The sequence below is a fragment of the Kogia breviceps genome, chromosome 13, assembly GCF_026419965.1.
Source record: "Kogia breviceps isolate mKogBre1 chromosome 13, mKogBre1 haplotype 1, whole genome shotgun sequence".
NCBI lineage: Eukaryota > Metazoa > Chordata > Mammalia > Artiodactyla > Physeteridae > Kogia > Kogia breviceps.
The window spans coordinates 17,452,520-17,475,666 of record NC_081322.1 but is presented as its reverse complement, the minus strand read 5'-3'; the positions used below and the strand labels follow the sequence as shown (position 1 = coordinate 17,475,666).

At 37.6% G+C, this 23,147-nt stretch overlaps 1 protein-coding gene across 1 annotated transcript in view; it reads right to left on the bottom strand.

The window, feature by feature from the left end:
• The window catches only part of EYS (eyes shut homolog), a 1,724,957-nt gene that overhangs the window by 4,545 nt on the left and 1,697,265 nt on the right, over positions 1-23,147 (bottom strand). The window contains exon 39 of the mRNA XM_059083021.1: positions 1,257-1,418. Coding sequence (XP_058939004.1) covers positions 1,257-1,418 — 162 coding nt within the window. The remainder of the gene's footprint in view (positions 1-1,256; positions 1,419-23,147) is intronic.

Sequence of the window (23,147 nt, the reverse complement as noted above, 5' to 3'; positions counted from 1 at the left end):
TGTTAATGTAAATGAGCTTTTTATTTTGTATACATAAATATAACTATCCAGTGTACTGATTATAAAATGATAGCACAACATTCTTGGCCAGTCGCAGTCCTGAATATCTCTTGATTTTCTGCCCTTATCATACAAAGGTTAACCTTGAGTTTTTATGAGCAATACAACTTAATATGATTGTCTTTTAATGCCTCGATTTAAAAATAGAAATTTTCTGTTTGTACATGATTCTCCCATTTGGCATTTTCATGGGAGATTTAAATTAATCATACATTTAAAACCAAATATCAAATCTCAGGAGAACAATCCTCTTCTGAGAGATTTATCTTTTTCCTTTGAAATTACCATCTTTTCTCCTTGAAATTATTTTGAAAGTATTTTACCAGTGCCTTGAGATGGAACCACTTTTGTCTAATTCTCAGAGAGTCTCATTATTTAGCAGCATATGAAGACACCTCTAAAAGAACTCCTTATACTAGATTGTGAAAATCAGAGCATCATTTTTATTCACTGTTGAAACAAAATAAACTGATTTATTTATCATTACCAAAATTTCATTTTCTGAGAAGTTGAAAGAAAAGCCAAATGTAAACATTTTAAAATATTTGGCAGTAGAAATGTAACTATATAGGCAAATGTCTTTCTCAGAGTTCTGGAGAAAGATATTATGAAGATGGAAATCAAGAGTTAGCAATAAAAACTCAAAAATCAAAATTTCAAGCTGAAGCATACTAAAGTATTTTTATTTCATAGTATTTTATGATAATTTATGCAATTTTTATAGTTAAAAATTTTTATAAACTTATTTTGGAACATGGGTCCCAGATTTACTATTTAAGACTGAATAACTTAAAGGAATTTTTTTGAGTTATAAATGTGGATGGATTTACTGGGAATATATCAGTCATGCCTTCCTTTCTTTTATCTTTTATATGCATAATTTTTCCATTTTGAAATAGGACTATTATGCATAGCTTCAACCTCTTTTTTTTGGTGGGGTTGTTATAAAGTTGAGCATATGCTATATTTGGACTTTGCTAACTGTAATTCTAACAAAGCTCTTGCTATTTTGCTAACATTTATATTTAGGAGTCAATTCAAAGCATACATTTGCAGTGACAGTAGAACAAAAAGATCAAATGTTTATTCTATAGACTAAGTGACTTTAAAAAATACTCTATGACACATCTCTTAAGAGCCTATGAGGAATTCATTAGAATTTTTTTTTTCCCCTGCAAAGATCTTGCCAACTTTACCTGACTGTGCTTTTAAGCGTTGGGCAACGTAGAATAGGATGCCATCTGCAGTAAGAGGCTGGAACTGCAATTGAATATGTGTCTTTTTTCGAACAGGAAAGGAAGCAAAAGACATCCAGGATAATTCGTGGCTTTTGAAAGATGGATCACTTATAGACAAAGCTTAAAAAACAAAGCAAAAACCTGAATTTCAAAACCTGTATTGCTCTTAAATACAATAAATTCACATAGTTTTTTCATATAAGAACTTACCTTCCAAGAGTTGCTCTCAACTGAACACATTGAACCTTGGTAACTCTGTTCTAATCCCACTAACTAGAGGCCAATTAAAAAAACCTTCTGTGCTCCTTTTGTTTGGTACTGTGTGATCCTCTGCAGATCCTCTGCTCCAGGTTGCATTATATAGACTTCAGATGCATAGATTCTGAGATTATCTAATTCTTATCTCAAAAATGTGAGATTCTAGGGAATGTCTTACATTAAAAATGCTTACGTTAAAAAAGATTCAAGGGCTTCCCTGGTGGCGCAGTGGTTGAGAATCCGCCTGCTGATGCAGGGGACACGGGTTCGTGCCCCGGTCCGGGAAGATCCCACATGCTGTGGAGCAGCTAGGCCTGTGAGCCATGGCCGCTGAGCCTGTGCGTCTGTAGCCTGTGCTCCACAATGGGAGAGGCCACAACAATGAGAGGCCCACGTATTGCAAAAAAAAAAAGATTCAAATAGGGGATGATAGGAGGCATCACTATATGAATTATTCTTCAGTTTCTATATATCTGATTAAAATATAAAGTGTAATCATTCAAGAGATATTTTAAGTGATTATACATATTTTTTTAAATTTTTTCTTTACTATTATTATTTGGGGGGGGGCTGTGTCTGGTCTTAGTTGCAGCATGCAGGGTCTTTGTTGAGGCCTGTGGGCTTCTCTAGTTGTGGCACGTGGACTCCAGGGCATGTGGGGTCCAGAGTGCATGGACTCTGTAGTTTGCGGCACGTGGGCTCTCGTTGAGGTGCGCGAGCTCAATAGTTGTGGCACGTGGGCTTATTTGCCCTGCAACATGTGAGATCTTAGTTCCCTGACCAGGGATCAAACCCAAGTCTCCTGAATTGGAAGGTGGATTCTCTACCACTGGACCACCAGGGAAGTCCCTAAGTGATTATATAAATTGAAATAAATGTCAGTTTACGTGGCATTAATTTAGGACCATACCTCTGCAGAAAGTGCTAACTCTTGGGTTTTACTTCAAGTTAAGCATAAGAAAATTCATTTCAATATGAATTGAAGTAGAATCATTTATACAGATTTATAGCCCCTAAGATAATTACTTGTTGCTTCTGTGTATAACTGACCAGATGGGAATTATGAGATGAAGAAGGAAAGTTCTGAACACTTGGCAGTTTTTATCTCTTTATGGAGTCTGTATTCCTTCTTTCTTTCTCATTTTATAATGTGACAGTGCTTCTTAGTGTGTGTGCTGGTTCACCACTTACCTTGAGCCATTAATCTAGTTATTTTGCCTTTTCTCCCTCTGGGTCAGGCCTGTATTAACTGTTGTCTTTCACTTTTAGGCTGATAGGTATCTGGTAAGTGTTTACCCCAGAGGCATTTGCTGACTTTTAAGCAACTACATCATTTTGACTTATTGCAATTCAGAATGGCAGAGGTTAGAATCACCCAGGGTAGTTGCTAAGGATGCAAAGTCCTGTACCTCATTGCTAGAGCATCTGAATTATTAAAACTGAGATGCGATCTAGGAAGTATATTTTAATAAACATCCAGGTATTTCTGACTTCGGTGTCACTTGAACCATATTTTTTCATAAACACTGAATTAAAGTTTATATTACGAATACAGAGAAGGTTTAAAAAGTGTGTCCTTTTGAAATTATTTTTTTAAGTATTACTAAAGCAATACCTATTTATTATAAGTCATTTAAACAATACAGAAGAGTGTAAAGTAAAAAGATGAAATTTCATTGTTCTTTCTCTTCTCTTAATTCCCAGGAACCACTATTAACAGTTTATTGAATATTATATAGCCAGGCCTTGTTTTTCAGTGCACATACAATTAATGTGTGTGTATATCTAGTTATCTGATTTATTTCACATGAATGAAACCATATTATATATAAACTATACATAATATACTTGCCTTTTTTACTCAGTAATCTGTCTTCACGAAACTTTGACGTTAGCGTGTTTTGCCTATTGGTTCTTTTAAATACTTGCACAGTATTTTTAAAAATAGACTTGGTTAAAAATAGTCCATGGTTTACCTTAATGTTCATTCTTAGTGTACATTCTGTGGATTTTGACAAATGTATAGTGACATGTATCTACCATTGTAGTAACGTAAAGAATAGTTTTACTGTCCTAAAAATCTACTGTGCTTCATTTATGTACCCTTCCCTTCTCCCCTCCCCCAGGTAACCACTGATATTTTTATTGTCCTCATAGTTTTGCTTTTTCCAGCATGCCATAGAGTTGGAATCATACAGTCTGTAGCCTTTTCAGATTGGCTTTTTTCAATTAGTAATAGGTATTTAAGGTTCCTCCATGTCTTCATGGCTTGATAGCTCATTTCTTTTCAGTGATGAATAATATACCATTGACTGTATGAACAACAGCTTATTTATCCATTCACTGACTTAAGGACATCCTGATTGCTTCCAAGTTTCAGCAATTATGAATAAAGCTGCTATAAACAACTGTGCACAGGTTTTTTGTGTGGAGATAAGTTTTTAACTCATTTGGTTAAATACCAAGGAGTGTAATTGCTGGATCATTGGTAAGAGTATGTTTAGTTTTGTAAAAATTTCCCACTGTCTTCCAAAATAGCTGTATCATTTTGAATTCCTGCCGGCAGTGCATGAGCATCCCTGTTGCTCTATACCACTTCTAGCATTTGGTGTTGTCAGTGTTTTTGATTTTTGCTGTTTTAGTAGGTGTGGTATCTCACAGTTGTTTTAATTTGCAGTTCCTTAATGCCATATGATGCAGGTCATTTTGCTTATGCTTATTTTCCATCTGTATATCTTCTTTAGTGAGGTGTACGTTCAGATCCTTTGCCCATTTTTAAATTGGGTTTTTCATTTTCTTGTTGGTGAGTATTACAAGTTCTTTGCATATTTTGGATAACAGTCCTCTCTCAGACATGTTTTTACAAATATTTTCTCCCAGTCTGTGGCTTGTCTTCTCATTATATTGAAAGTTGTCCTTTGCAAAGCAGAAGTTGTTCATTTTAATGAAGTCCAACTTAATTCTTTCTCTCGTGGGTCCTGCCTATGGTGTTGCATCTAAAGTCATCACCAAACTCAAGGTTATTTCGATTTTTCTCCTATCTTCTAGGAGTTTTATAGTTTTGTATTTTACATTTAGGTATACTATCCATTTTGAGTTAATTTTTGAGAAGAGGATAATAGACTTTTTTTTTGCATATGCATATCTAGCTTTTTCAACACCACTTGTTTGAAAGACTATCTTTTTTCCATTGTATTGCCTTTGCTCTTTTGTCAAAGATTAATTGGCTGTATTTGTGTGGGTGTGATATAGAATGGATAGAGGATAATTTCCTTAGCAGTTCCCTCACTGAGGCACATCTCAGCCATTTCTTCTGGTTTCCCATTCTATCTCTCTGTCTACATGTGCCTCTGTCCTCTAAATTTTATAATTCCTCAGTGCTTTCCTAGCTTCTTCCCTCTTTTTTTCTTTCTATTGGTGATCTCTCATCTAGTTCCATGGGCTCAAAAAAACATATCACAGCTCCTTTAAAATTTATATCTGTCTAATCCTCTTCTCTGAGCTCAATCTCATATAGCCATCTTTCTCATTGATAACTTGTCCTGGATATCTCAGTCATATCAAACTTAACATGTTTGAAATTGTGCTGCTCGAAAATACTCCTCCCCCAGACTTCCTCAGATCAGTAAATGGATCCATTATCCATTCACGGCTCCATACAGAAAACTGGTAGTCATCCTAATTGCACTCTCCAACTTTTCCTCTGCCTTTGCCAGGGTGATGCATCAGCAGGTCTTGCAGATTCTATCTGGATGATATATTTATGTCTGTCTACAACTTTCCATTTCCATTGCCACTATCCGGATTGAGGTCACTATCACCTCTTGATTAGACCACTGCAATACACTCCTAATTGACCTTTCACTTCTCTTAACCCCCTCTAATTTATTTCACATAGTTGTCAGAGGAATCTTTTAAAAACATGAATTCATTCCCCTGTTTATAATCTTTAGGGATTTTACTTAGAATGAAATGTGGATTCTTTACCATGGCCTCTGAGGCTTTGTATGATTTGGGTTCCTGTTAAATCCCCGACATCATTCCCATCTGCAGGTCCTCCAGGTATTGTTATGCAGATGGTACACTGCACAACTCCATGGGGTGCCATTCACATTTCAGTCTATATGACTAATACTCCCTAGAGATGTTCAATGAACAGCCTGCATGGTGGCCCTGTCTGTCCACTTTCCTCTTTGTTCGTTAAAATCCATATACACTGGCCTCCTTTTACTTCTGGATATGTCGTAATTTATCTTTGATTAATTTTAACCACTCTCATATTGATAGACACTTGGGTTGCTTAAAATTATTTTGTTATTGCTAATACTGCTGTAGTGAACATACTTGGTTATACCTCCCTGTAAACATGTAAGAAAGTTTCTCGTGTAAATATGTGAGAAATAGAAAATCTGTGTCATAGTCCAAGTGCATTTTTAGAGTTAATAGATGCTACCAAAGTCCTCTCCAAAGGTTGTCTGCACCAATTTATACTCCAGTTTGCAGTGAATGACAGAATATGCTTATCCATAGCCTCACCCACACTTGAAATTATTAACATTTTCAACTTGGGGCCATCACAGAGGATTTAATATTTAATTAGCATTTTGCTGATTACAAGTGAAGTTGAGCTTCTTCTTTGAGTATCAGACATTTAGTTTTTCTGTGACTTTCCTGTTCATGTCTTTTGCATGTTTTTCTATTGGATTTGAAGTTTAAAAAAATTATACTCTACTAATCCTTTCTTACATATTTTGCAAACATAATCTCTTATCTCATTTTTCTTTCGACTTTGCTTATGGTTTGTTTTGTTATTCAAAAGTTTTATTTTTTTATTCACCAAACTTCTTGGTTTTTTTAAATTATGTTTTTTGCTTGTCGCGTCTTGTTTCAGAAAGCCTTTCTCAGCCCACAGTTACAGTCTCCTTTATTTTTTATATTGTAGAAATTTTTATTTTATTTTTTATATGTAGTCCTTTAATTCATGTGGATCTTATTATGAATAGTTTGTAGTAGGGATAAGGCTTTATTTTATAAGCAAATAACTAATTTTTTAAAAAATTAATGAATAGTTCATCCTTTTTAATCCATGATTGGCACCAGGTCTTCATATGTTTTCATCATCTTCAAATTAATATCTTACATAACCTTTTCTCTGCTGTCTCTTTTTTGAGAAAGAGTTTGTGGGAAATATTGATCCAAATAAAGAACATATATAGAAAACACCTATCAGACTAGGTTTTGTGGTGGTACCTATCTGGCTTTACTACTTTTCCTTGGCTGGATTGAACACCTCGGGGGGGGGGGGGTCTCAGGAATGGGAGAGATCAGTCAAGAGCAGCATGATCAGAGGAACACCCTCTTTCCAAGCAGCAAGGACAGGAATTGTGTCTTAGGAGGTTTCTCCTGAAACTGTTGTTGATGCTGGGTCAGCGCCGGAACCAGGAATTCTCTATGCACATGTGAGCTCATGGTAAGACAACTGACCGCCCCGCCAGTGCTTCTCCAAAAAAGTGACGAGTGAGAAACAATACGTAAAGGTCACTGAACTAAAAATCAAAAGAAATAGATTTTATTAGTAGCTCTGGCATTGTATGTCTTGAAAAGGTACTTAATACAAGACATTTCTTTTTTTATATAATGAGGAAGACTTGCTTGACTCTAATAGCTTATTATTTAATTAAGTATTCAATCATATTTAGAAAGTACTGGGAGAAGTAAATTTTCTAAGAATGGTGCACATTCAAAATATTGGTGTGAGATATTTAAAAAGAGGTATGTTTTTATTTACCAGGCTTCAAGGAGGGAGTAGAACAGGAAAAATACCTAAGTTCTATATGACTCAACTGTTTCTTTTACGGATTAAAAGAGAGTGAAGGGGAAAATTGACAGCGCCATACCAGCTGATGAGTCATTGAGTAATTTCCAGTTATTTCTTGTATGCCTACTAACTCCTGAAAATCATCAGTTTATGGTGAACGTATTCCACATGTATTTTGAACCATAAATGTAATACTTCCTGATTTCCATCTTCTAGACTTGCTAACCACTGACAATCCTCCTTATCCCACCATAGGCAAATGTTTGTGCTAAGACTTCTGCTAGGTTCCCAGAAGTAGACTCAAAGGATTTTGGCTGACTGTCAGAGGTGTAACAGTAAAACAAACAAACAAAAATTCCTGGTGCTTTCATCTTTGTGGGTAGAGTATTGAGCAAACTAAATAAATATGTAATATGCTAGATGTTGATACACCCTAGAAAGAAAAATTAGGGAATGTGCATGTAGGCTCAAGGAAGGTGATATTAGAATAAAAGCCTCAAGGAGAGGCCTATGAGGATCACTGGGGAGGGAGGGAATGACAAGGGCAAGGCCCCGTGGCGACTTCTTGCCATGATCAAGGAAGAGGAAGGAGTCGGTGTGACTGAAGGGCAATAAAGAGGAGAGTTTTAAGGGAGAAGGTCAGAGGGGTTATGGGGACCAGATCACATTGTAAAGAACTGTGAAGTATCTGAGATTTTATCTGCTGGCAGGCTAATAAGTTAGTGTGCCAAATTTTCATGGATGATAGCAGAAAACATGAAACTCCTGGGTCAGAAACAAAGGACAATTTATTGCTTACAGTATTAGCAATAGCCAGAGTGTCAGAAATTTTGTTTACTTAGAGAGGAAATCTGAGGTCAGAGACACTCATTTTTTTATAACGGGCGGTGAGCATGCTGTGGCGCTCTGAAGGAAGGCACTATATCATCCAAGGATGATTTTTACATAAACATACTGGAAAAGATAATCCAAAACAAAAGCAGCAGTGCCTGTGCTCAAAAATTGTGCAGAAACCTGAGACACCCATAGGAAATTGTCTACATGTGGATGGCCCTAAAGTCCATCATAAAGACGTTGGCTTAGACAGAATGAAATTGGAAATCACTGGCAAGATTTGAACAGAGGAGTGCCATGATCTGACTTAAGTTTAACAATATCACTTTGGTTGCTGCACTGAAAGTGACAAAAGCAAGGGTGAAAATCGAGGTCTCCCTGTCAAAGAAGTGATTACAATAATACTGGTATGAGATGCTGGTGGCTTGGATCAGAGAAGTAGAGTGGAAGTAGTAAGAAGTGGTCAGATTTCAAATCTGTTTTAAGGTTAGAGTTGACAAGATTTGCTGAAAGATTACATGTGGGGAGAAGGAAGAAGAGGAGTCAAGGATAAGTGCAAGCTTTTTACCCTGAGAAACTGGAAGGATGATGTTGCCGTTCACCAAAATGATGGGGAGTGTGGGGGGAGCAAATCTTCTGGAGAAGATGTGGAGCTCAGGACAGAGCTGAGATGCCTTTTAAACTTTCAAGGCGGTAGTCGACTAGGCTGAGGTATGATCTGGAATTCAGTAATTAACAGTAGTTAATAAGTCAAGTGACAGAAATCAGTAAGAAATATAGAAGATTTAAACAGCACAATCAACTAGTTTGATATAATGAATGTGAAGAACACAGCACTTCCCAATGCACATTCTTGTCAAAAAAAACATGTGAAACGTTTACTATATACTGGGCCATAAGACAAGTCTCAGTAAATATCCACATGTATAGATTTGTACAAAGCTGTGATTCAGAGGAAAACCAAGCTAACCCTATCAATAGCAGGTAGCACTAGGCCTTATGATGATCAGTTTAATCTTCACCTCTGAGGCTTTTGTTTTGTTTTGTTTTTTTTAGTGTGTACCACATTTGCTGTGGCTGAGCTTATTTTTGAGGTGTTTAAAAGATCATTTTGTCCAATAGAAACAAGGACACTTAAAGTGCTGAAAGTGCTTTAAAAAAAAGACAGGTATATAATGAAAACAAAAGGAAAATAACTTTTAATAATTTATTTTGAAATAATTGTAAACTTATAGAAAAGTGGCCATAATAAAAAGAACTCCCATATCTCCTTCACCCATATTCTGCAGTTGTTTCTATTTTATTGAATTTTTTTTCTTCTCTGTTACACACACACATGCACACACACCATTTATCATTATTAGTCTTTTTTCTGAAACTTTTAAGAGCAATCTAAAGATGTGATGCCCCATCCTTTCTAAATATTCCAGTGATTATTTTCCCCAAACAAGCATATTCTCTCATATAATCAGCACACAAACCTCAAAATCAGGAAATCAACATGGGTACAACCATCCAACTTACAGACTCAATTCAAATGTCATCAGCTGCCCCAACAGTGGCTATTTCCATGCTGATCCAGGAGGCCCTCCAGGAATATGTGTTGCACTTGGTTGTTACGTCTCTTCAGAGTCCTTCAATCTGGAACAGTTTCTCTGTTCTTATCTGTTTTCTAGGTCTTACATTCTTAGGATAACTGTCCACTTAGATTCATCTGATGTTTCTGCATGACCAGATTCAGATCATGTAATCTTTGCAGAAATACCAAAAAATGATGCTGTACACATGAAGAGGTACACAATGTAGACCCATCTTTTTACTTGTAATGCTAATTTTGATTGACTGCACATATTTGTCTTTGACAGGTTTCTTCACTTTAAATTCTCAATTTCCATTTGCAATTAATTTGTATTTTGTGGGAAGGTATTCCAAGATTTTATCAATATCCTGTTCCTCAGCCAACCACCACCTTCACTGACAACTCCAGCTGGAATCAACATTCCAGAGATTGTTGCCACATGTTGATTCTCTATTTGTAACATTCCTTTTACAGTTATTAATTGAAATTCTACTAACAAATAAACCTAAGGAAGATCTCTCCTCTTTCCTTCTCTTTCCTTCCCCCCTCCCTTCCTCCCTTCCTCCGGTCCTTCCTTCCTCCCCCCTTCCTTCCTTCCTTTATATTAGTATAGTTTCATTATTTTTATTCAGTGGGTTGTAATCCATTAATATTATAATTAATATAATTAATTAATTATAATTAATTTGTTTCTCAAACTCTTACTCATTTGACCAGTTGGAGCCCCTTCAAGCTGGTTCCTGCATCATTTTCACTTGAGTGGGTTTCCTAGGAAATAGACTCTGAGGTGGAGGTTTGTGTACAGGAGTTTTATTGGAGAATGCTCTTGGAAACAACACCTGTGAGAGGGTGAAGGCAGCAGGAGAGAGAAGTTGGCAGCTGATTTCATGAGATCTCTGGAGCTGGGATGACCCTTCAGAGTTACTTCACATTGAGGCATGGTGGCCAGGCCTTTGAGGCACCCCTCTCCCCATTGCCTACATATCAAATAGTCATTGGATTCAGGCTGTCACTGGGGTGGACAAGGCAGTTCCCTTCAGTCCTGGGGAGGGACACAGCTTTAAGCTACCTGCAGCAATTTTCCCAGCAGTTGAGGTAGTGAGTACCTTCATTTTGAAAGGGGAATGGGAATCTGCATTTTGCACCATAACATCCACTTCAAGAGGATTTAACATTGGCTTTTTATGGTACTATATTTACTTTAAGAATTAGAAAGTAAATTTCTTAACCCACTGATTATTGGTGCTGAAGATTACAGGAAATTTTTCAGCACGTTCAGAACCACAAAATTTCCAAAAAAGATGTGTTTATAATAAAGCATAATCCTAATTAGATTAAAATTCTATATTCTGGATGTTAATATGAGGCCTTGCCTTTTTTGTTTTCAAAATACCTCGCTTGAGGTGAGCACATAGGCTCACACCTCCCATTTCTCTCACTGGCTTGAAATTCTTGTAACTCAAAGCTATGTGTTCAAGAATTTCAATGCCTTGTGTTCTTAGATAAGGGATGGATCTATTTTAATAGATAAGACAGATGAAGATCTATTTTTAAATGACTGTGCTTTTTTGAAACCATGAATAGATAGTTGATACCTTTTAGTGCTGAATTACGATGATTTTGTACATTAACTTTTTATAACTCAAGTAGAGTACTAAAAGTTTTGATGCCTTTTAGATGTGGGTGGGTCTGCCCACGGAGACAGGTAGAAGCCATAAATAGGACTTCAAAGTGTTCTGATTCAGTGGGTAATATGTTCACTCTCATTAGAACAGCAAGACAAGGAGAGAAATGGGGCTCTTTTTTTCCCTTTAAAACTGAACTTGATATTAAAAAATGATAATATATGCCCAGGTCCATGGTAATTCAAAGACAGCTCAACTGATGAATTAAAATGAAAGTATGCTTGAACCTAAGCAAGATACAGAGTATGGATATAAGGAAAATAAATATAATGAAAAAGAAAAAAGCAGCTGCTGAAATATATTGTATTTGTAATTCAGGTATTTTCATATTTCCCTCTTCGATGTGCTCTATTTGAGAGCATTTTACCACTTTCAAAACCTGAAGTAAGAAAATGGTGATGTGTTGACAAAGTTTGCTGCTCCTAATGCCTGCAGATCTGTTCATACCACCCCCACCACCCCCACCAACTAGTGCTGCCTCAGCCTGCAGCCAGTGGCTTCCACCTGCTCCAGACAACCTTCCTCCTGGGGACTTCCCCCATCATGACTGGAGCTCAACTGTTGGCTTTTCTGCAGATGTGTGGAGATGTCTCTTCCTTTTTATTCTATGCTTGTTTCAAGAGTATCCAGTCAGTACTTCTTCAAACCTCAATGTCTTCCAAAATCTTTGGTAAAAATGACTCTTCTAGTATTTTTAATTGCAGCCTCCTCCACTTTCCCATGCTGAATTTGGGGATATATAACTTGGGAGACAAATAGGCACAAAACTAGCAGACCAATCCAATTAGAAAATATCACCCGGCCCACAGATTCTTCCCTGCCCTTCCATCTGACAACTCGGAGGCTTGATTATTAGGTAAACTTGTCTGCCTGACTTTCTTTGAGATAAGTAACAGTGTTACGTTTCCTGTTGTCTAAGAGTTTCAGCTGAGGCCTCAAAACTGAAAACAATAGGTGTCATGTATACCCACAAGTCTAAAAAGAGTTTATGGACAATAAAATGTCACTATACACCTACTGGAAAAACTAAAGTAAAAAAAAAAATAATGACAACACAAAATGCTGGTGAGAATGTGGAGAAACATGATCTCTCACACATGCTGGTGAAAAGGTAAAATGGTACAGACACTCTAGAAAATAGCTTTGCAGTTTATTATAAAATTAAAATAGTGCTTGTTTTAGAAACCTATGGATTCCCTAAATCAGATAGTGCATCACTACAATCCAAGTGTTTCCACCTCACTAATCAGCCCATCCTGCTTTCTTTTTCACAAGATTCCACTGGCCTGGTGCCAGTCAATGCCATGGTTGTTAAACAGTGGTAAATATAAATATTAATTGTTTCTTTGGGGTCCTATTTATAATAAATATGGCCATAAAAGTGATGGTCAAGAGTGAAACTTGTGTAATTTGGAAGTCATCTGAATTTTTAGCTATTATTTATCTCAGAAAACTATCCCTTCTGCAACTGGCCCTCCCACTGACCAGCCCTGAGGCTGTTGGCCGGAACCTCAATTCTTTTTTTCCGGGGGGTGCACACCACACGACACCTGGGATCAGGCACATGGGATATTAGTTCCCCAATCAGGGATCAAACCCCTGCCCCCTGCATTTGTAGCACAGAACCTTAACCACTGGACCACCAGGGAAGTCCCTTTTTTTTTGGAGAACTTCAATTCTTTATCCAAAAAGAGGGGTGTTGGTGTTTTCCTCTTAATTAACCTACATTGATTAATAAAGTCTCCTAAAAATGATTCATTGTCAGAACGAGTTTGTATGGGTTACCGGAAAACATGGACTTTTCCTAACCTCAAATGGGAGTGAGGGTGGGTGGGTTACAGGTTGGTGCACTGGTACTGCTGTGGACGGACCTTTTCCTTTACCAGTGTTCCTCCCCCATCGTCAAAATCTCTGATCAGGTTCCAGCAGTATTGTCTTCTCAAATTTGGGGACCTAAATAGTTGTGTTCCCATTTGCGGTGTCCTATCACAGCACTCTTGACTCTCTTCTATAGTTTTTAATGCTTTGTGCTCATACATGTCAGAGGGTTTCTTTAAAATAAATCTAATTGTTGACTTTAGTCAATAACTAGAAATGTTGGAGAAGTTATTTTAAAACATCTTTCTAAATAAATTGATGACCTGGAAAGAAAGAGCACTCAGAGACAAAACAAACAAAACCAAAACCAAAACCAAACAAACAAAGAAAACAAAGTGAAAAAAGGGAAACAGAAGCTAAATACATACGATCGTAAAGCCAGATTTTGCCTTGAGGGTATTTGTCAAACTTGCCAAACCCAAGCTTCAGCATTCAACTCTTCAAGGAAGAAATAAATTATACTATAAATTAAATGCTGCAGATATTAAAAAGATAAGCAGAGGTTCTAACGGGCAACTTTGTAGCAATACATTTGAAGATTTAAGAGAAATCAATGAATTCCTAAAGAATTACAGCTTATAAACATGGAATTAAGAAGAAATTTTTAAAAATACATGGATATGCCTATAAGAATAAAATCAATTGTATCAGTTATCAAAATTTTCCCACAAGGACACACCAGGCCAAGATGATTATATTAGCAAGTTCAGATAATACTCTATGATTCATATTTTGAGTATAGAATAAGCTTGATATAAAACCCTGTGAAGGTCAGTATCAGAAAAGAAAATTATAGAGCGATCTCACTTGTACACATAGCCATAGAACTCTATCAAACAGAATCCAACTCCCTGTGTAAAAAAGATATGTCATAACCAAATTGAGTTTATCTCAGGTTTGCAAGTTTAATTTATCGTTAGGAAATCAACCAATATAATTGACCATATTAAAGGAGAAAAATCATATGATTATCTCTTGATCCAAGAATATTTGATAAAATTCAACATCCAATTAATGATGAAAACTTAACAAAATAGGACTAGCATTTTGTTTCCTAGTAAAGGGGATCTACCACATACCTATAGCAAACAATTACCATAATTAATCCTGAAATGTTAAAAGCATCCTCTTTAAGATGAAGAACAAGACGTGTGCCCCCAGTTATCACTTCTCTTCAGGATTAAACATGACTTTAGTCACTACTATAAGGCAAGGAAAAGAAATAGTATGTAGGGGGAACCTTCAAGACGACGGAGGAGTAAGACGTGGAGATCACCTTCCTCCCCACAATTACATCAGACATACACCTACACGTGGAACAATTCCTACAGAACACCTACTGAATGCTGGCAGAAGACCTCAGACTTCCCAAAAGGCAAGAAACTCCCCACGTACCTGGTTAGGGACGGGACCTGTTCTAGGAGGGAGCCGTGAAGGAGGAAAGGTTTCCACACACTAGGAAGCCCCTTCGTGGGCGGAGACTGTGGGTGGCGGAGGGGAAGCTTCGGAGCCACGGAGGAGAGCACAGTAACGGTGTGGAGGGCAGAGCAGAGATGTTCCCACACAGAGGATCAGTGCCGACCTGCACTCACCAGCCCGAGAGGCTCTTCTGCTCAGCCACTGGGACAGGCGGGGGCTGGGAGCTGAGGCTCGGGCTTTGGTCGGATCGCAGGGAGAGGACTGGGGTTGGCGATGTGAACACAGCCTGAAGGGGTTAGTGCACCACGGCTGGCCGGGAGGGAGCCCGGGAAAAGTCTGGACCTGCTTAAAGGCAAGAGACCATTGTTTCTGGGTGCGCGAAGAGAGGGGATTCCTTCCCGGTGTGCCCACAGAAGGCAGAGCACCAACTAAATGAACTCCAGTAATGGGAGTGAGCCACGGCTGTCAGCTCGGACCCCAGAGGCCGGCATGAGATGCTAAGGCTGCTGCTGCCACCACCAAGAAGCCTGTGTGTAAGCACAGGTGACTGTCCACACCTCCCCTCCCAGGAGCCTGTGCAGCCCGCCACTGCCAGGGTCCCGTGATCCAGAGAAAACTTCCCTGGGAGAACACATGGCACACCTCAGGCTGTTGCAGCATCATGCTGGTCTCTGCTGCCGCAGGCTCACCCCCATTCCAATTATGACTACCATACCCCTCACACCCCCTGGCCTGAAGGAGCAAGAACCCCTAATTAGACGCTGCTTTAACCCACTCCTGTCTGTGCGGAGAACAGATGCCTGAGGACGACCTACACGCAGAGGTGGGGCTAAAACAAAAGCTGAACCCCGGGAGCTGTGCAAACAAAGAAGAGAAAGGGAAATTTCTCCATGCAGCATCAGGAGCAGTGGATTAAATCCCCACAATCAACTGATGTACCCTGCATCTGTGGAATACCTGAATAGACAACGAATTGTCCCAAAACTGAGGTGGTGGACTTTGGGAGCACCTGTAGACTTGTGGTTTGCTCTCTGTGACTGATTTGTTTCTGATTTTTATGTCTATCTTAGTTTAGTTCTAAGCACTTGTTATTGCTGGTGGATTTGTTTATTGGTTTGGTTGCTCTCTTCTTTTTTTATTTATTTTAATTTTTAAAAATTAAAAATTTATTTATTTATTTATTTATTTAATTTTTTTCTACCTTTTCTTCTGAGCTGTGTGGCTGACAGGGTCTTGGTGCTCTGCCCAGGTGGTGGCCCTGAGCCTCTGAAGTTGGAGAGCTGAGTCCAAGACGTTGGACCACCAGAGACCTCCCAACTCCATGTAATAGCAATTGGTGAGAGCTCTCCCAGAGATCTCTGTCTCAACACGAAGACCCAGCTACACCCAACGGCCAACAAGCTCCAGTGTGGGATGCCCCATGCCAAACAACTAGCAAGAGAGGAACACAATCCAGCCCATTAGCAGAGAGGCTGCCTAAAATCATACTAAGTTCACAGACACCCCAAAACACACCACCGGATGTGGCCCTGCCCACCAGAAAAACAAGATCCAACCCCACCAACCAGAACAGAGGCACCAGTGCCCTCCACCAGGAAGCCTACACAAGCCACTGAACCAACATCACCCACAGGGGCAGACACAAAAAACAACGGGAAATACGAATATGCACCCTGCAAAAGGATACCCCTAAAACAGTAATTTTAACAAAATGAGAAGAAAGAGAAATATGCAGCAGATGAAGGAACAAGGTAAAAAACAAACAGACCAAACAAATGAAGGGGAAATAGACAGAGTACCTGAAAAACAATTCAGAGTAATGGTAGTAAAGATGATCCAAAATCTTGGAAATAGAATGGAGAAAATACAAGAAACATTTAACAAGGACCTAGCAGAACAAAAGAGCAAACAAACACTCATGAACAACAAAACAAATGACAATAAAAATTCCCTAGAAGGATTCAATAGCACAATAACTGAGGCAGAAGACCAGATAAGTGTCCTGGAAGATAAAATAGTGGAAAGAACTACCACAGAGCAGAATAAAGAAAAAAGAATGAAAAGAATTGAGCACAGTCTCAGAGACTTCTGGGACAACATTAAATGCACTAACATTTGAATTATAGGGGTTCCAGAAGAAGAAGAGAGAAAGAAAGGGTCTGAGAAAATATTTGAAGAGATTATAGTTGAAAACTTCCCTAACATGGGAAAGGAAATAGTCAATCAAGTCCAGGAAGCACAGAGAGTCCCATACAGGATAAATCCAAGAAGAAACACGCCAAGACACATATTAATTAAACTATCAAAAATTAAATACAAAGAAAATATATTAAAAGCAGCAAGGGAAAAGCAACAAATAACATACAAGGGAATCCCCATAAAGTTAACAGCTGATCTTTCAGCAGAAACTCTGCAGGCCAGAGGGAGTGGCAGGGCATATTTAAAGTGATGAAAGGGAAAAACCTGCAACCAAGATTACTCTACCCAGAAAGCATCTCATTCAGATTTGAAGGATAACTTAAGACCTTTACAGACAAGCAAAAGTTAAGAGAATTCAGCATCACCAAACCAGCTTTACAACAAATGCTAAAGGAACTTCTCTAGGTGGGAAACACAAGAGAAGGGAAAGACCTACAAAAACAAACTGAAAACAATTAAGAAAATGGTAATAGCAACATATATATAAATAATTACCTGAAATGTAACTGGATTAAATCCTCCAACCAAAAGACATAGACTGGCTGAATGGATACAAAAACAAGACCCATACGTATGCTGTCTACAAGAGACTCACTTCAGACCTAGGGACACATACAGACTGAAAGTGAGGGGATGGAAAAAGATATTCCATGAAAATGGAAATCAAAAGAAAGCTGGAGTAGCAATTCTCATATAAGACAAAATAAACTTTAAAATAAAGACTATTACAAGAGACAAAGAAGGACATTACATAATGATCAAGGGATAAATCCAAGATATAACAATTGTAAATATTTATTAATACCCAGCATAGGAGAACGTCAATATATAAGGCAAATGCTAAAGCCATAAAAGGGGAAATCGACAGTAACACAATCATAGTAAGGGATTTTAACACCGCACTTTCACCAATGGACAGACCATCCAAAACAAAAATAGATAAGGAAACACAAGCTTTAAATTAAACATTAGACATGATGGACTTAATTGATATTTATAAGACATTCCATCCAAAAACAACAGAATACACTTTATTCTCAAGTGCTCGTGGAACATTCTCCAGGATAGATGATATCTTGGGTCACAAATCAAGGCTCAGTAAATTTAAGAAAATTGGAATTATATCAAGTATCTTTTCTGACCACAACAATAAGAGACTAGATATCAATTACAGAAAAAAAATGTAAAAAATAGAAACACATGGAGGCTAAACATTATGCCACTAAATAACCAAGAGATCACTGAAGAAATCAAAAAATGCCTAGAAACAAATGACAATGAAAACATGATGACCCAAAACTTGTGGGATGCAGCAAAAGCAGTTCTAAGAGGGAAGTTTATAGCAATACCATCCTACCTCAAGAAACATCTCAAATAAACAACCTAACCTTAAACCTAAAGCAATTAGACAAATAAGAACAAAAACCCCACAAAGTTAGCAGAAGGAAAGAAATCATAAAAATCAGATCAGAAATAAATGAAAAAGAAATGAAGGAAACAATAGCAAAGATCAATAAAAATAAAAGCTGGTTCTTTGAGAAGATAAACAAAATTGATAAACCATCAGCCAGACTCATCAAGAAATAAAGGGAGAAGACTCAAATCAATCGAATTATAAATGAAAGAGGAGAAGTAACAACTGACACTGCAGAAATACAAAGGATCCTGAGGGACTACTACAAGCAACTATATGCCAATAAAATGGACAACCTGGAAGAAATGGACAAATTCTTAGAAAAGCACAACATTCTGAGCCTGAACCAGGAAGAAATAGGAAATATAAACAGACCAATCACAAGCCCTGAAATTGAAACTGTGATAAAAAATCTTCCAACAAACAAAAGCCCAGGACTAAATGGCTTCACAGGTGAATACTATCAAAGATTTAGAGAAGAGCTAACACCTATCCTTCTCAAACTCTTCCAAAATATAGCAGAGGGAGGAACACACCCAAACTCATTCTACGTGGCCACCATCACCCTGATACCAAAACCAGACAAAGATGTCGCTAAAAGGGGAAACTATAGGCCAATATCACTGATGAACATAGGTGCAAAAATACTCAACCAAATACTAGTAAACAGAATCCAAGAGCACATTAAAAGGATCATACACCATGATCAAGTGGGTTTTATCCCAAGAGTGCAAGGATTCTTCAATATATGCAAATCAATCAATGTGTTACACCATATTAACAAATTGAAGGATAAAAACCATATAATAATCTCAAGAGACACAGGAAAAGCTTTTGACAATATTCAACACCCATTTGTCATAAAAACTCTCCAGAAAGTAGGCATAGAGGGAACTTACCTCAAGATAATAAAGGCCATATATGACAAACCCACAGCCAATGTCGTTCTCAAACTGAAACCATTTCCTCTAAGATCAGGAACAAGACAAGGTCGCCCACTCTCACCACTATTATTCAACATAGTTTTGGAAGTTTTAGCCACAGTAATCAGAGAAGAAAAGAAGTAAAAGGAATCCAAATAGAAAAAGAAGAAGTAAAAATGTCACTGTTTGCAGATGACATGATACTATACATAGAGAATCCTAAAGATGCTACCAGAAAACTACTAGAGCTAATCAATGATTTTAGTAAAGTAGCAGGATACAAAATTAATTCACAGAAATCTCACGCATTGCTCTACAGAAATGATGAAATATCTGAAAGAGAAATTATGGAAACACTCCCTATTTACCATTGCAACAAAAAGAATAAAGTACCTAGGAATAAACCTACCTAAGGAGACAAAAGACCTGTATGCAGAAAACTGTAAGACACTGATGAAAGGAATTGAAGATGATACAAACAGATGGAGAGATATACCATGTTCTTGGATTGGAAGAATCAATATTGTGAAAATGACTATACTACCCAAAGCAATATATAGATTCAATGCAATCCCTATCAAACTACCAATGGCATTTTTCAAAGAACTAGAACAAAAAATTGCACAACTTGTATGAAAACACAAAATACCCTGAATAGCCAAAACAATCTTGAGAAAGAAAAACGGAGCTGGAGGAATCAGCCTCCCTGACTTCAGACTATACTACAAAGCTACAGTAATCAAGACAGAATGGTACTGGCACAAAAAGAGAAATATAGATCAATGGAACAGGATAGAAAGCCCAGAGATAAACCCACGCACATATTGTCACCTTATCTTTGATAAAGGAGTCAAGAATATACAATGGAGAAAAGACAGTCTCTTCAATAAGTGGTGCTGGGAAAACTGGACAGCTATATGTAAAAGAGTGAAATTAGAACACTTCTTAACACCACACACAAAAATAAACGGAAAATGGATTAAAGTCCTAAATCTAAGGCCAGACACTATAAAACTCTTAGATGAAAATATAGGCAGAATACTTTATGCCATCAGTCACAGCAAGATCCTTTTTGACCCACCTCCTAGAGAAACGGAAATAAAAACAAAAATAAACAAATGGGACCTAATGAAATTTAAAATCTTTTGAACAGCAAAGGAAACCATAAAAAAGACTAAAAGACAACCCTCAGAATGGGAGAAAATATTTGCAAATGAACAACTGACAAAGGATTAATCTCCAAAATATATAAGCAGCACATGCAGGTCAATATCAAAAAAACAAACAACCCAATCCAAAAATGGGCAGAAGACATGAATAGACATTTCTCCAAAGAAGATATACAGATTGCCATCAAACACAGGAAAGGATGCTCAACATCACTAATCATTAGAGAAATGCAAATCAAAACTATAACGAGGTCACCTCACACCGGTCAGAATGGCCATCATCAAAAAATCTATAGGGCTTCCCTGGTGGCACAGTGATTAAGAACCTGACTTCCAACACAGGGACACAGGTTCGAGCCCTGGTCCAGGAAGATCACAAGTGCCGCAAAGCAACTAATCTCGTGTGCCACAACTATGGAGCTTACGCTCTAGAGCCCACAAGCCACAACTACTGAGTCCACGTGCCACAACTACTGAAGCCTATGCATCTATAGCCTGTGCTCCACAACAAGAGAAGCCACTGCAATGAGAAGCTTGCACACTGCAATGAAGAGTAGCCCCCACCTGTCACAACTAGAGGAAGCCCATGTGCAACAACGAAGACCAAATGTAACCAAGAAAAAAAAAAAAAAAACCTACAAATAATAAATGCTGGAGGATGTGGAGAAAAGGGAACTCTCTTGCACTGTTGGTGGGAATGTAAATTGGTACAGCCACTATGGAGAACAGTATGGAGGTTCCTTAGAATCTAAAACTAGAACTACCATATGACCCAGCAATCCTACTCCTTGGCTTATACCCTGAGAAAACCATAATTCAAAAAGAGTCATGTACCATAATGTTCACTGCAGCTCTATTTACAATAGCCAGGACATGGAGGCAACATAAGTGTCCATTGACAGGTGAATGGATAAAGAAGATGTTGCACATATATACAATGGAATATTACTCAGCCATTAAAAGAAACGAAACTGAGTTATTTGTAGTGAGGTGGATGGAAATACCATATGCTGACACATATATATGGAATGTAACAAAAATGGTTCTGATGTACTTAGGGGCAGGACAGGAATAAAGACGTAGATGTAGTGAATGGAAAACTAATGCTGGACATAATCCACTAGTTGTATGTGGTGTTTGAGTATGTGGTCCTCGGGAGACTTGTGCTTCTGTTCCAATTGTACTTTGTTTCCAGTGTCTCTTTAAGTGTTTCTCTGTGCAGTTTGGTATCGACAATCTCTGAGTGGCTCTCCATAATGTCATGATCCATGAAGACTTATGTTAAGGACTCCATAGCTGAAACTTAGGAAATTCAAGACAGTTTCTATGAAGAGATCATTAAACATTTCAGGATACATGGCCTTAGTTTTTATTTACTTTTTTAACCATCATGGTTAAAAAGTTTGAAAGGTACTTAAAGGGCTAAAAAGACCTCTTCCTTATTTCTTTTGTAAGATATTCTTGTCTGATAATCTCCTGGTCTTTATTATTGGGATAGGGGAGTGGGGTAATCATTAAGTCTGCTTATCTAACATTTCAGTTTTCCTCTCCTTTTCATCACATTATAAGATTGCATTTTCCTGCCCTTTTTGAGGTTAGAAGTGACCTTGTAATTTGCTCAGGCCAATCAAATGTGAGCAGAAGTGACGTGTATCACTTCAGTCAGAACCAGGGCATGAGTCGCTGTATTACCTTTTCTTAGACTCAAGTGATTGTAGTAGAAGCATCAGTCAAGAAAGAGCTTCGATCCACCTGGGTCCCTGAGTAACTAGTCTGAGAACAGCCACCTTGCTGACACATTCCGTGAGGAAGAAATAGATCTTTGTTTGTTAAGCCACTGAGATTTTGAGGTTGTTTGTTATTGCATCATAACCTAGCCTAACATGACTGATACGGGAGTTTACAAAGATCAGCAGAAAAAAAGAATAGTCTTAAGTTTCATGTAATATCAATACATGTAGTCTTTTTGTTTTAATCACAATTGTTCATGTTCAGGCAAAGTTGTGTTTACAAAATATATCTCTAGGACTGTCTTTCTAGAGTAGTAGTTCTAATCTCTTAATTGATCAGTGATAACAGGGACACCATCAATTTCCCTAATTGTACAGTGATACATAGAAGTTCCATACAATAAAGGTATTTTGAATAAGCTAGCCATTGGTTGGACTTGGAATTCTTTCACTCTTAGATGGTTCTCTACTATGGTTGGGGTGGGCTCTCTGAGATAGAGTAGAACCTAGTAGTAAGAGAAAGGGTCATGGTGTTTTTAAATAGGGTTAATGCCTATGGGTTAGTTAAGTCAAAGGTCAACCTGGGGCCTAGTGAATTAAAAAAAGATTTTTTTGCAAGGCTAAGTTAATAAGAGTGTTAATAAGAAACATTTCATATTCCAAAGTACAAACTGTCATGTTATAATTAAATGAAATAGTCTCTGCTAAACTAAAAAAACAGCAAGAAGAAAACATCTAATGTATTTAGTGTCAATATTCTGAAGACAAACAGTACCTTATTCTTGTTTATTATAAATGGTTAAAAACATTTAAAACAAGAAACCCATGATATATGTTAGCATCAGCTATGATGAAGGATCTTTAATTTTGTATATTCTTTTCTTCCTCTGAGAGAAAATATTCTAAAATTTTAAAATGATTATTTGCAGAGAATCTGGGGTCC